This window comes from Merops nubicus, unplaced genomic scaffold (assembly GCF_000691845.1).
Source record: "Merops nubicus isolate BGI_N331 unplaced genomic scaffold, ASM69184v1 scaffold30237, whole genome shotgun sequence".
Classification (NCBI taxonomy): domain Eukaryota; kingdom Metazoa; phylum Chordata; class Aves; order Coraciiformes; family Meropidae; genus Merops; species Merops nubicus.
In genome coordinates this window covers 18,471-33,681 of record NW_008618849.1, presented here as the reverse complement: position 1 = coordinate 33,681, position 15,211 = coordinate 18,471, and the positions used below count along the sequence as shown (strand labels likewise).

At 46.2% G+C, this 15,211-nt stretch overlaps 1 protein-coding gene across 1 annotated transcript in view; it reads right to left on the bottom strand.

The window, feature by feature from the left end:
• DOCK10 (dedicator of cytokinesis 10) overlaps window positions 1-15,211 on the bottom strand; it is a gene marked incomplete at its 5' end in the record, with an annotated part of 33,921 nt that overhangs the window by 776 nt on the left and 17,934 nt on the right. The window contains 10 exons of the mRNA XM_008943602.1: window positions 4-90; window positions 2,768-2,906; window positions 3,189-3,289; window positions 3,951-4,141; window positions 6,188-6,398; window positions 6,712-6,858; window positions 12,140-12,145; window positions 12,809-12,922; window positions 13,807-13,929; window positions 14,404-14,510. Coding sequence (XP_008941850.1) covers window positions 4-90; window positions 2,768-2,906; window positions 3,189-3,289; window positions 3,951-4,141; window positions 6,188-6,398; window positions 6,712-6,858; window positions 12,140-12,145; window positions 12,809-12,922; window positions 13,807-13,929; window positions 14,404-14,510 — 1,226 coding nt within the window. The remainder of the gene's footprint in view (window positions 1-3; window positions 91-2,767; window positions 2,907-3,188; window positions 3,290-3,950; window positions 4,142-6,187; window positions 6,399-6,711; window positions 6,859-12,139; window positions 12,146-12,808; window positions 12,923-13,806; window positions 13,930-14,403; window positions 14,511-15,211) is intronic.

The window sequence follows — 15,211 nt, the reverse complement described above, 5'->3', positions numbered from 1 at the left end:
CGCCGGCGCGGCCGAGCTGGCTCTGCTGAGGACCCGTGAGTAGGTGCGCTCCATCCCGTGCTGCTTTGCCCAGTCCTCCTTGTAGGCAATCTTCCCAGCAAGAAAAGAACAGAAAAAAAGCAACGGGTGAGAGAGAGCCACAGAGATTGGTGTGAGTTCCTTGCCTAACCCAGCAGTTCCTCGTGTTTGACTTGCTACACAGTGATGCTCAGGATCTGGCTGAGGACAAGGACCTTGGCCTGGGGACCCAGAAGTGACCAGAGGCTGCAGCTTCTGCCAGGCAGTGCTTCACGGGCTCCCCTGAACGAGGCTTCTCTAACGACCCACAACACACGGCTGAGGAGTCACCTACATTTCATGGACCCAGCAGACACCCACCCCAGCACCTACGGGCCGTGGTCAGAGCCAGTGCTGCCCACACAGTCATTCGGGGCACACAGCACCCCCAGGGAGCTTCACACATGGGGCAGCTGACAAAAGCTTGCTCTGCTGTGCCCTGCACGGAGCCTTTGGCAAGAAGGACGATCTTGCCTCTGAAGTTCATTTTAGTCTTGGCAACAGGTTATTCTTCCTCCTTATTTCTATAAATACAGACTGAAAACCTGGGCCACTATGCTGAAGCATCCACAGCAGAGATGTGGGTCATTCCCACTGACCATGCAGCCACCAATGGATGAAGGAGAAACCTTTCCTCCTCCACAAAGCTCCAGGCATAACCTTGTGCCACCAACCCCCTGCTCAGGGCTGCAGGTCAACCACACCACATGTATTATTTCTGCTACTACTGGCACGTGCATCTGCACTAGGAGCCCCTTGTCCAGCTGCCCTGCTGATCTCCCCAGGTTCATGACTAGGTTCTTAAAGAACATGTCTCTCAAAACAGCTCAAGAACAATAGATGACATGTGCACCTTCTTTCTTTTTTCTTGACACTCCCTGAGCAAGGGAGTCATTAGACCTGAAACTACACAAACGTACCAAGCAGAAAAAACAGCAAGTGAGGAAAGTACGTGGCATTGAAAGAAAAAAAAAAAAGTAGATGTAAGAAAAATGAACATACCACTTTTGGCTATAGTATTGAGGGAAATGTTAGACAGGGAAGAAGAGAAGCTGTATAAGCAAGGACCGTGACAGAGCTGTCAGAAAAGAAAAACAGAAGAAAACAGAAAAGAGAAAACCATGGTGATGAAACAGTTGCTGTCAATGGGTGAGCAAACAAACCCCTCTTGAACAGGACAAGGGGAAAGGTGGCAACTCTCTGCACAGTGACAAGAGAGCCTCAAGCTTTCCAGCCACGAGATGAGCATTTCAGCCCCAGTTTGCAGCATGGGTTTCCCTGTGGCACCACTCTGCCCAGGGCAGGGAGGTCACAGATCTGCTGTGAGAGCTCCCTGTGATAAATGCAGGTGTGAGTACTCCACAGAACTCACCAAATAGTTCATAAATGCTGAAACCTGTGGGCTGCTCATGGCTTATTTAAGTTGACCACACGTTTTCCACTCTTGTGGGGAACAGGAGTTCACACAAGACATATGGTAAAGCCTACACACACTGACTGGATGGCCAAAATAACTTCCACAGGAGAGGCATGGACATGGAATAACAAATGATGCCCTTAGTACTCACATAATATGAAAAACAGTGATTGATATTAGTTATGATAAAATTACTGGAAAGCTTGAAGTTCACAAATCTGAAGAGGAAGGTATCTTTATACACCTAAATCTTCACATGCTTTATCTCACACAACATCGACCACCACTGAGCTCAACCCCTCCAGCATACACAGAGCCTTCAAAGCACTTACACAGCTTGTGAAAAACCACCTAAATTCCACAGCAAGTGTAACAAAACTTCTGGTAAACCCTTAATTTTCTCATGTGTGAAGATGGGAGTACAGAGTGTGGTCTAATGGGGTACCAGTCAGACACTTCTGTGAGATGCCATCACTGATGCCAGGGGTTAAAGCAAGTCACTCAGAACATGAACAGCTCTCCTGTGTGCCACAGGCCCCTGGACACGCAGGGCAGCAGCTACAGAGTGTGTTTCTCACATGCCTACACACAAGCATGCAGAGAAATAACGAAGCACAATTTAATCTGCACTGTGGTATGCAGAACTGTTCTGTACTGAAATTAAAACAGAAAGCATAATAAAAATATCTGCACAGACACAGCTGTGAGCGTGCCCTGAAGTCCAATTCCATATTTTGGGATGCATTTCAGGCATGCTCATCCTTCTGAAGCTGCTGACTGCTGAAATACATGGCATGTATTTTGACAGTGTACTTAAATATAAAAACAAACAAATAAATAACTCTTGCTCTGAAAGCTGAATACAAATGGAAGCTATAAAGATACCTCCTCCAGTTACAAGCTAGTTGTTAAAAGGAATTTACTGTTTTAATTAAATATATCTCAGCTGCAGGATAAAGCAAGCAAAGCATAAACCACCAGTTTAACTGATCATCTTTCTATGCCTCTAGACCCCAGTCTGCATTTAGCCTCAAGAACATTTCACTCTTCAATACGTAGCAAGACAGGTAGAAGAAAAATCTCTGTGTATCAGTGGAATTCATCATATATAATAGGGCTGGATTTAAAAGCAGAGAGGGGAAAAAAACCCAGGAGCAAACTGCATTTTCTCAGTGACTGTTGCACTGCCAGGTTTTACTTCTAGTATTTTTGCTCTACAGCTTCCTCTGTCAGTAGAAGACACAATCAGACACCCTGATTCAGCCCCACCAGTACCAAAATGGGTGATCTAACCTGCTCATTCATAACTGTAGAGAGCTCGCTGAGCATGTCCTTATAATGAGACTTCATCTCTCCCTGATACTCAAATTGGTCCTCCTTGATGAGGCGCTCGTTGACATCAAGAGCGTGTCCACACGCTTCTGCAAACTGCCTACAAAAGCACAAAGAGCAAGAGACAAATGTAGTAATGAAAAAAAGTATGTATCTGTGTATAGAGACACACACCACTCTACAACTTCCCCCCCTTGCCAACTGCACCGTGTGAGAAGTGAATTCCAGAACTCCTCAGATCAAGAGGAATGCAGGCTACTGGGACAGCCCCAAACTTCAGTCAGGGTTTCCCTGGGAATGACCTGTCCGATGGGGTGAACAGATTCCATGTCACACCTGCTCATGGTACATAGGGGGTGGAAAGTCTAAACTTCATGTTTACCTGAAGATTTCCTTCAGAAGTTTGACTTGATTATCAGGATATCTCTTAGCATTTGTCTCCTCAAGAAAAGCTCGAGCATAGGCCATTGGTCCAGCATTGACCTGGGGGAAAAATACACAGCTCAGGGGCAGGGGACATGCAGTTTATTGTCATCTTCTCTTGTGTTCCAAGGCCTGGGACTGGCCTCAGGCAACTGAGCCTGTGTGAAGAACATCACCTGACTCCTTCTGTCACCTGGATGAAAACTGAGGAGTTTTACTGAAGAAAAGGGAGCTGGTCAGCCCCGCACAAACTGCAAATCTCTCCTGGCCTGTGAAAGTCCTCAGCTAGTTAGCCATCTAGAAAGCTGTACGTCTGGAGATGTTTTAACCAGAAATACACACACCTCTCTCCAACCCCAGCTTTTCTAAATAAGAAATGACAAAACAAACTGCAAGAAAACTCCCTTTAAAGTATCTGCAGGCGTGGCTGTGTGATAGGCTGCATTCTCAAGTGACATGTGATGGTTTTATTAGAAGGTCTTCATGTTTATTTAGAGAAGATTGTAGTGAAATAGTTATATTTGCATGTAAATCCAAAAGTCATCAACGTCACTGGAAGACTTTCCATTCCCTTACATTTTTAGAGAGGGCTCCAACAGCAATGAAATATGAGATATGACTAGAAATAGAGACAAAATGTGTCTGGAATGATGGAAATAAAAATAAAAATTTAGGTAGATGTATTGAAAAAAAAAAAGGAAAAAAGGACACTTGTCATTACCTTGACACTGACACTTCCTTGGAGTTTGAGCTGCAGTCGGATCATGTCCACTTCCTCCATTGTGCAAAGCTGATTGAGCTCTGAGACCTTTTTGGACATCTCATCAATGGCTACTTCGATGGGGTTCAGCTCTGTGCTGGTTTGGCTTATGACTTGAATGCGCTTCTTCACGTAGGGAAACAAGTGACTGGCTGCTCAAAAGCAAGAAAGCCATCAGAGAAACTCACCCACCAAGAGTTTTTAAGAAAGCGAAACAATTAAGTCACGGTATTAACTTTGGACTTTGTCATCCTCTTTACCAATTCGTATAAAGTTTTCATCACCAAGTGAGCCAAAGTGACACAGCAAGTCCAAACTGAATTTTGATGTACTTGGCACTGGAAGAGCACCTCCTTTGGAATTCACCCCTCTTTGCTACTGAGCTCTGTCACATCTGTGTGGCAGCAAAATGCTCTCACTGCTCAGACCTTAGCACCCATTAGTTTCTTCTTCTGAGTTAAAGCACCAAGTGAAAAGCCCATACCGAACTTGAAACAACTCAAAATATCCCACCAAACAGAATCACAGAATCATAGATTAATCTAGGTTGGAAAAGACCTTTAAGTTCATTGAGTCCAACCATTAACCCAGCAGCTGCCAGGTCACCACTAAACCTTGTCCCTCAGCACCACATCTCCAAGGCTTTGGAACCCCTCCAGGGATGGGGACTCCTCCACTGCCCTGGGCAGCCTGGGACAGGCCTGGACAACCCTGGCAGGGAAGCAATTGCTCCTCATGTCCAACCTAAACCTCCCCTGGCACAACTTGAGGCTGTTGTTAAGACTCTTGTCCTACCACTTGTTTTTTTGGGAGAAGAGCCCAACCCCCACCAGGGTCCAACCTCCTGTCAGGGAGTTGTCAGAGCCAGAAGGTCTCCCCTGAGCCTCCTTTGCTCCAGGCTCAACACCCCCAGGTCCCTCAGCTGCTCCTCACCAGACTTGGGCTCTAGACCCCTCACCAGATGAACTACAATTCAAATCTCATCCTTAAAGAAGTAAGGAGTTACTTTTACTATTCAACTTAAACACTGCTCTGGGAGCTGACAGAGGAATTATTCACTGTTAGAAAAAAAAATCAGAAAAGGACAACGATGAAAAAGAAGATGAAAAAGGAAAAAAAGAATAAGCGTTTCCTTTAGAGAAAAGCACTGAGGTGAGGCAGGTGCCAGAAAGAAAAGCAGAGGAGAGAAGGTCCTCAAGTTCCCACCTAATGCTGAAGACGTAGCCCAGCTGAGAGTGATGGGAGCTCATGACAGGATGTAATAACCTAGGGAAACACTCTGCTCAAGCACTTAAAAAACCCACACATGAGCTACTCCTCCTTTCTTCTCACCAGCAAAGCTGTGTCATGTAAGCAGGTGCCCTCAGACACCAGCGCCTCTCTCCTGACTTGCCAGAAGAAAATTTCCAGATGACTACACCTATACTGTGAGCAATTTCCATCACTTTGCCCTTTGGGGGAAGCAGATGCCTTGAACTCAGCAGGGAACTGGATTTTCTGTCACTCAGGAGGAGGCTGTGCTGTGGCCATCAGCCCCTCTGCTCAGGAGATCAAGGGTCCCATTGGAGATATACCCCCCAGCCAAAACATGTTTCAGTAGCAGCTTCAAAAAGGAAGTCTCTTTAAAAAGAGATTTCAGTCATGGTAAGGAACTAAACATTTTCTGCTTAGTATGACTCAGTACGAACAGACCTATCTGGTGCTCCTGACATTATTGTCTTAAAACACTGATCGTGCCCAGTGAGAGGAAATCTTACATCTCACTTCTAAAAATTCTATATAACGTATTGTACTCCCATTTTGAACAAAAGATCTGCATCTAATTATAGAATCATAGAATGTTTGGGTTGGAATGGACCCCCAAAGGTCATGTAGTCCAACCCCCCTGCCCTAAAGCAGGGACATCTCCAACTAGATCAAGCTGCTCAGAGCCTCATCAAGCCTGACCTTGAATGCCTCCAGGGATAGGGCCTCCACCACCTCTCTGGGCAACCCATTCCAGTGATCTAGCACCCCCATATTGAAGAACTTTTTCCTAACGTCTAACCTAACCCCTCGTCCTGTCACTACAAACCCTTGTGAAAAGACTCTCCCCTGTTCTGTGGTGGGCTCCTCTCTCCGCTCTGCCAGCGGAGGCCCTGAGAAGACCACGGATGGCGGTGGGGCGGCGGGCCGGGCAGCAGCCCCAGCAGACGTACTGGTGAGGATGGTGCGCCTCTTGCACTGCTCCTCCACACCCCCGTGCTTCTTCCCCGAGAGCGTGAAGGGCGTCTCGAAGACGAAGCGGTTGATGTTGTGGTGCAGCTCAAAGTCCGTCCTGCGGTCCTCGGCCTCCTTCTCCTCGAAGAACGGCGTGACGTACGTCACCTGGATGTAGGCGTACTTTGGATCCAGGTCTTTGGGGTTGACCTGTCCAACAGTGGGAAACAGTGAAATTCTGCTGAGTGTGATGAGCTTCCAAGGCAGCCGTTGGATTTCTGATGCTTTCACCTATCGTAGCAATACCGGTTAAAACAGAGACTTCCAACTGTAACATTCAGACCAGAGGTTAATAGGAAGATACTGAACCTAACAACAGTGAGATTTTGGACTATAGCCATTGGCAGAAGTGGACAAAAGCTGAAGGAGAGAGGACAGCACCTGCTTCTGCACCACAGCAGACACCTGGAACATGCTCCCTCCCCATGGAAGGTGGTGCCCCGGGGTGGCCCTGGCACCCTACCTTGTTGGAATCCTGGATGATCTTCACGTTATCTATCCCAAACTTGTCTGCGTAAAGTTTCATCAGCCTTTGAGAGATCTCAGACAAGCCAGTTAATTTGGGTTCCTTATAGATATACTCTTTACCTTCCTCTTCTTCAAAGAAACCCTGTTTGAAAAGAAATGGAAGGATACAGTGAACACAACAGGCAGGGCAAAGCCTAAAGGAGGTGCTGACAGAAGGAACAGAGGTTGCCTCTATGCCCACCTGAGCATCCCATACACCATTCCCAGCACCTAAGGTAAAAGTTCACCTCTCTCCACTCCCAGCACACACGCACCAGAGGTCTGTGTTCATACTGGTCTGCTATCTCCACAGTTACCCAGGAGATGTCTCATACACATTTATTCATCTAAGACACCTGGCCATTTAAAGAATTAAAGTGCTGATGATGTGTGTATGATTAAAAACAAACCTTAATGACTTAAAAACTGGACACTGAAAACACTTTAAATTCTAAACATTTGGTTAAATTGACTGAAGAGAGCCCTGGGGCTGTTCAGCTTGGAGAATAGAAGACTCAGAGGGGATCTGATCAATGCTCATCAATCGTTAAAGGGTGGGATCAAGAGGCTGGGGTCACACTCTTGTCAGTGGTGCCCAGCGACAGGACAAGGGGCAACGGGCACAAACTGGAACCCAGGAGGCTCCACCTGCACCTGAGGTAAGGCTTCTTTCCTGTGAGGGTGTCAGAGCCCTGGAGCAGGCTGCCCAGAGAGGCTGTGGAGTCTCCTTCTCTGGAGAGATTCCAAACCCACCTGGACACCATCCTGGGCACCCTGCTTTGGGTGACCCTGCTGGAGCATGGAGGTTGGACAGGATGATTCCAAAGGTCCCTTCCAGCTACTACCATGCTGTCATTATGTGATTGCAGCATTTTCAGAGACAAATAGCAATTGATTTACATTTGGAAAGAAAAAAAAAAGACAGACTGTGCTCCTTTGCAAAAAAGCTCCATCTTGATAAGGTCATTTAGTTATTACACAGGATGGACTTGTCAGAGCATCTGTAAAAGTCTCCAGTGAAGAACTGAACAAGAACCTGACAAGCTTTAGAAGAAATAAGGACCTCAGTAGGTTAACAGAGTGTTACATCACGTGCAGGTGAGACACTCCACTGCTACATGATGAACGTGGACATCAACACTCTGTGAGAAGCTCTCCCAGCTGAGCAGAAAGCAGCAGGAGCCCCACTAACAAGGACTGGATTTATCCCAACACCAGGAGCAGCACCAGACCTCCTCCTAGGATCTGCTGCTGAGATCTGGCAGCTTCCACCACTGCAGCTGCACCCAAAGCCTCCTCCTTTCACCTTAAGGCAAAGTGACCCAGAAGAAAGCACCTGAAGCTTTAGGGATGAAGGGGAAAACCTGGCAGCATTAATGATGTCAGACCCAACGCCCCTTAAACTTAACACAACATGGCCTGGAATTCTACCATGTGCCCAGGCAAAGTGCCATCCATCAAAATACAGAGAACCACAAATGAATGAAGTCAAGAGAGACCTCCAAGATCTCTCTGGAAGGTACTCACAGAAAATCCAGCCTATCCATGCTGAAGGGCATTCCAGCTTACACTACAGTTATTGACTAGGCTAACCTTTAGAAAAGAGTATACAGAATTAAAATTAATTAGCTGTTACTTTTAATGTTTGCTTAGGAAAAAAAACCTCTGATTTTTATTTCAATAGGAATTAACAAATAAATGTATCTCTGTCTTCTCCTGCAGTGAGGACAAGGGGCAATAAAATTGTCTTTTAATTTGGCAAGTCTTTAAAATTTGGCCTTTCTGAGAACCAATGACCAAGAGCAGGGGCAGCAGCGTGCCTGACAGCATCTTCATCAGTCTCACAGCCACCTTCTAACACTGACCAATTTCTAATGCTATTACCAATTAAACCCCATAGGCATATGAAGAACTTCACAGGTAATTAGAGAACAAATCTAGAGCTCACAAGCTGACAGCCTATAAACATTTTACTGAGCTGGGCAGGCAATTGACTTTCTGTTGGTTTCACTAAGAAAAGATCTGCAGGGTCACAGCCTGGATTCTGATCTCGTTTCTGCTGAGGCCAAACTGTTTTACATGGTGAAACCTCATTAGTTTCACAGAACCATCCTTAAACATGCTGCTCAGGATTGCTGCTGTCAAAACCCATCTGTTTTCTGTTATTATTCACTGTTTTCTACAAAACCCCTCATGTTTTCCAAATTAATCACATAGCAAGCTAGAATACAGTTGATGCTCCTAAACACCGACTCCGTGTATGTTTGCACACTGGAGCAGGGTTGGTATGCAACTACCCAATCTTGGTGCTGATGCTGCATGGCACATAAGATGATATCTGTGTTAATGGCTTTGCTTAGAAAAAAAATACCTGAAAACAAATAACTAACAGACTTGGTCTTGTCTCTAATGCAAGAGACATCATTTAAGTACATATCCCCTACAGTATTTCAGCTGACAAGTGACAAGCAGAAGTTAATTGTGAGCTATAAATAATGGTGTCTGCCATATGCTGTGTGTCTGGCAAACACTATTGACGGTGAGATTAAATACTTTTCAGAAGCCAAATATCCTCCAGTTTCAGGATTTTAAAATACTAAGCAGCCCAGGCTACATTACCAATGTATATCCCTAGATTATTCTCATGCTGGCTGGCTTTGCCCTGCAAGGACCATGCAGCCTTACAAATGACAACTATCATGTGGAGCAGCTGAATGTAAAGGAAGGGAGAGGACCAGTTATTGGTTCCACTGAGCTCTGATGTGCTGAGAGTCAAGTTGTGACCTGGGACTGTCACTGTGGGAGGGCTGAAAAGGCCTTTTTTCCTCCCTGGATGCCCTTGGAGACAGCCCCTGGAGCTCACAGTAAATGGGACTGTCCCCTGGCCCTTGGTGAAGGAACACACACCATCCCTGCAGCCGACGAGCCGAGGCAGAGCCTTCTGCTTGACCTGCCAAAAGCTAGCACCCAATGGCTCCTTCCCTGCCTGTACCAAGTGAGCACCTCATCCTGTGGTAAGCAAGCGTGTCCTAAGTCTTTGATGAGGAAGCTGCAGCTGTACTGTCATATTTTGAAAAGGGGACAAGTCTTCTGCTCTTCAGACTTAAATCACCATCACCTTTGCCACTATGAAAACCTGCCCTCCAACTTCTACAGCTTCTCCTATAGATGGGAACCCTCAGCAAAAAAAGCAAACCCTCAGCTCTACCTTTACCTGACTCTGCTATGGAAACAAGGCTTGAATGTCTTTGCTTATCAGCACCATGGGAGTTTTCACCTATTCAACACATTTAACAGGTTATTTTTGTTTGCTTTAATCCGATAAAGATATTGACTTCTCAAACCACTCCTCGGTGATCACAATCACAAGCACTGGCTAGTGCGACCACTTGGTGGTGCAAGGAGATGTTGTCACCGAAGAGCCTTAACAGAATCTGCAGTGTGGAACGGCAGCTGCAAATGCAGCTACCAAACAAATCAAGCAGCTACATCCTCCCTAAGGACCACATTCGTTCAAACCATCCTTCCAGAGGGTCCAGGCTGCAGTGCAGTCCCCACCCACTGCCCCTGCCTTCACGTGACGAATAACAGCTTCCAGGTGCAGCTGAAAATTTGGTTTTTCTACTGAGAACCCTCAAAAGTCTCCCTGCACACAGCATTTTTCAGGATTCTTTTGTCCCTTAATCTGCTTTCTCTGCAGTCGCTGTTTCACTTAAGAACTGCGGTGTCCCATTTTTACAAAATATATATTTGTATATATTTATTACTGATACAATTAATAAAAATAGTTAAATCTGTATGTGCAATAATACATTTTTTATATATGTGTGCTTACCTATGTATCTACCCACAGGTGTTTTATGGAACAGTGTAAATGTAAGAGTAAAAAGGAATCCCAGAGTTGCATGCCCAGCATCCCAGACCTGCACACTGAGTTTCCTGCTGTGGCATCTCCTCTGCAGTGCCCTCAGCAGAGCGATTCCTATTGCTTTACACTGGTTTAACTGTGTAAAACCTGCAACTATGAGCTTTAGGGAAGGAGTGTGTGAAGCCTGCCAGAAGCACAAAACCAAAGGGTTTTCAAATTGGTTTTCACGTTCTAAACAAACTGGGCACTGCGACCCTTTTGGCAGGGAGGCTTATGATGCTTTTGGCAAGAGGAGGCCCAAAGGCCCTGGACCTTCCCACTTGCACAGCTAAAATGGAAGCAAGTGGCACATGGGAAGAAGGGACTGACAGAAATACAGGAAACCTTCCAAAGGGAAAATATGCAGGCACAACCAGAATATGGAACAGACTGCTCTCTCTGGCTCCTCTTCCAGGTGAGGCTCCACCTGCAGCACCCACACCTCCCCCCCCATGGTGCCTTGTGTGCTGGCAAGCTCCTGCTCCCATGTTCCTGGGTAAATGGGGCAGGAGTGACACCAACAGGAACAATCCACCTTTAATTATTTGCCCCATGCTGTGCACTTTTGTCACTCTGGGCTCTGCAAGGAGCGCTACAGAGCAGCCCCCCTGCCCAGCACACAACGTCTCTCCTGCAGAAGGAGAGGAGGGACCTGTGCTGGCTTGCACCTAGGAGCTCAGTGTCTGGGGCACCAGGGAAGACCCCGAGCAACACACAGCTATGAAAAAGTCAGATGCTTGAGAGCACTAGAGCTGTTTAAACGAAGTTGCCCTTGTGGCACTGGCAGCTGGAAAGTCATTGAACCTGAACAGAGATTTTAACCCAGCTTGGCAGGACCACTGTTGAGAAGCTGCAAGTAGAGGGGTCCCATTTCCCCCTCCACTGCCCCAGTTTTGAGGAAGGCAAAAAACCCTCTGCCCTTCCTCAGGCACAGCTGGCTTTCTCCTTGTGTTTGGAGAGCTTAGCTTTGCTAGCCTGTACGAAGAGCCAGGACTCACCATTTCCCTCGGACTCCCAAATTGCCTGCTCCTACAAGGGACTACCAGGAAAGTGTCCAGAGTTCTCCAGTTACTGCCATGGATCACAGACTGCCACAAGAGCCTTTTCCTCTGGAGCAGCTGCCCAGGCCAGGAAAGCAGACTTGCATTCAAACAGCATTAATGCCACACCGAGTTTTTCACTGGAGGAAGAAGGGGTCCAATCCTGCTCCCAGTGAAGCTGAGAGAACTTCCACTGAGATGAAGTGACACAGCATTGGGCCCCACGGTGCACACACAACACAGCAACACAGGAATTCAGGTGATGGAACAGACAAAATTAGTTTGGAGGATGTGACAACGGATGAAACAACATTATTTCATCTGCCACCAACCAAAGGATCGAGAGCACAGGAAAGTTAATGTTCAGTAACTGTACGGGGAAGGATGGAGGATGTGTGAGGAGAATTAAACGAAACATGCAAAAGAACTAGACTTACCACAGCCTTGAAAAAGATCAAAGGGAGAAAAGAGCAAATTTCTGCATTAAAATCTAATTAGCAAACAGAATGATTCACATCAATCTGTTGTTTACACACCTTATTATTTTAGAATAAAGGAAACTGTACACTGGCCAAAACCAGGTCTTAAAGGAACATGCTGGATCGCTACACTGGTTTGTGGTGGAAGAAAGCACAAACTAATGCTTCAAGGATGCTGAAGCACAGCAGAGGGAACAAGACTACTCTACAGTGTACTGCACAGAATCAGAGGTGGCTTGAAAGCAGAAGTCAGAGCCAGCAAGAAACAGACCAAAACATCTACTGCATACTGTTCTGCTTCAAGCTCTGTTAGAGGAGAGAGCCAGGTATCTAAGATGTCTTATCTGGGTTCGTTTAAGTTTTATTCTGAAAAAACTGCCCTGCTCAGTCTGTTTTGCTCGACGAAGTCAAGAACTAAAGTCGCCACACAATCAGTTCTCCCTTACCCCACTGGATCCACAGCAGCACTTTACACAGACGTTCTGTCTTCCGAGTAAAACCCTGACCCCGAAGAACTCCCCACCCCACGATTCATGGCTGGGCGTTTCCCTGTCCCACCCTCCCCAAAAGGCAGGAGGACAGAGGAGCCCGGAGCAGGCTGTGAGGGCAGGGGGGCAGGTCTCCTACCTGCCCGTAGAAGGCGACGCGGTAGTAGCGCCCAAAGAGACGCTTCTCTGAGTTCACCACTTCGGCCACCTTCAGGTAGGAGCGGTGGATGTCGTAGTACAGGTCAGACAGCCTCTGCACGAAGGAACAGGGAGAGGGAGGAGAACTGAGGGCACGTGAATCCTTCAGACATGCCCCGACAGCTCTGCACAACTGCAGCTGCCTTCCCTGGGCCCCCAGACCCTCACAGAGATGGCCACACGTGCTCAGCTGAACTTTGCCACTGAACATGCACTGCAAGGCTTCTGTCATCTTCTGAGCAGTTTTGTGGCCTTTGTGTCCAGGGTCACACTGGAAGACAAGCATCCCACAACCAGACAGTGGTAGGGATCTACTGAGAAGTCAGAGCACCCAAGTGTGCTAGGTGCAGGCACGAGCAGGGTGTCAGCAACTCCAACCCTACACAAAGATATGCTATCCACAATTACCACTAAAAAGCACTTTCTCGGGACAGTGAACCTAAATTTCAACTAAGGTAAAATCTCAGGACCTGCTTCCTGCGTATACCTACCTCTTTGATTTTTTCTTTAATTTTAACCCAGATGAAACAGCAAATGAGATGATAAAATAGCTATCCATTATGTGTGGAAAGTGCCAAGTGAGTAAGAAGCAAAGAAACCCCAGTGCTGTGAAGCAATCACATATTTTATCATCAGTTTCTAAACTGAAATGCAATGCAAATGTGCTCTTGGTTTAAAAACACAGGGAAAAATTCACATCCCCTGGCTAACACGAGGTTTGTTTGGAAATATTTTGGTTCATTTACTGCTGTAGTGTTGCTGAAGAGAAGAAGGTAAGATACCAGAGGTTTTTATTTACTCACAGCACAAAGCATTAAAAGGAGAAACTACAGAGAGGAAGGAGAAAACTCTCCTTCCAAAGCAAGGATTTTTTTGTTTTCCTAAAATTCTGGTCTTCACTGTTGTCTTAAGATAATTTAAAAAAAAAAATCAACTTACTTTAAAGTCCCTCTGCTTCTCAAAAACAGCAATGATAGGCTTGTTAACCTCAGCAATAAGCTCGTATCTCTCAGACTTCCATAGGTATTCAACACACAACTCCAGCTGCTCCACAAGGATATTCTGCAGTTCCACAAATATAAATAGTTCAGTGATTCGACAGCTGGTGGCATTTAACTAACAGCAAGGCAGCAAAAGCACAGACCCACTATTTAATTTTTATTCTGTAACTTCTATATTAAGGTTTATTTCAATGCCACTGTGCCCAATCAGGTATTGGTGACCGGTATTCTTTAGATAAAACCCCAGAAATAACAGGAACATGAAAACACCAGAATACCTGACCTCTGTTCAGAAGAATGTCTTTGCTTCGTGGGCTCCCTCCTGCTCTGACTTCCAGCTCTGGTACTCAATGTTCTGGTTACCCAAGCACCCATCCCTGCTATTTAGTACATGACATGCCACTCAAAAGCTGTGCCCCTTTCCATGCTGCCTGAAGTACACTCTCACTAGAACCTGCAGCACTCACAGGCACCCATCAGAAGTAACACTCTCTGTTAATACAGAACAAGCAAATAAAATGTCAGTGACTCTGACCTCATTGTAGGGAGTATCTTGCATCCCAGAGTCCTCTTTCATAGCACCTTCTTCTTTAATGTTGGGGGTGATGCTCAGAAAAGCAGGCCATCCCATGGAGAACAAGCCTTGAAGTGCAAGTCACAACAACTCAGTTAATGACTGGATAAACAGATAATTCAAAAAGTTATTGGACACCATTAAAACAGAGCTGATTTTATTTGACTGCACTAGTGACTTTTTTCACAGCCCCAGTGATGAGAAGCACAAATGGAACTGACTGAATTTATAAGGCTATTACACATCATCTCTACGCTATAAATCCAGGCAAAGGGTAACTGCAACATTTGCCTGGTGCAAGCTCATTCCTCTCTTTGGCATTTGGGTTCCTTAGCTGTACAGTGCTGGCAGTCCTTGCAAAACTCACTCCTCTAGGGCATCTCTCTACACTCCTCCACCACCCCTCTCTGGGTGCACTGGAGCACCCAGACCCCCGGCAGCCCCGCTGCTTACCCTGCCAGGGCCAGTACGGCGACCGCAGCCCTGGCTGAGGGGCTCTCCTCTACAAAGCTCCTGACACCATTCATGTGCAGCTTAAAAGAAGGAAAATGCTACTAGGGCACAATTAAAAAGCTAACCTTCACACACTGAGACAGAGGGGCTCCGTCTCCTCTACCAAGCTTTGAAGAATCAAACATAGGTTTATAATGACAAGTTCTTCACTCCACCTACTGTCATCTGTTATATGTGCAAAATATCTTACCACTAGTGACCCATGTCTGAAATACTGCTAAAATCCTTCTAAATATCCTATCTATATCCTTCTAAA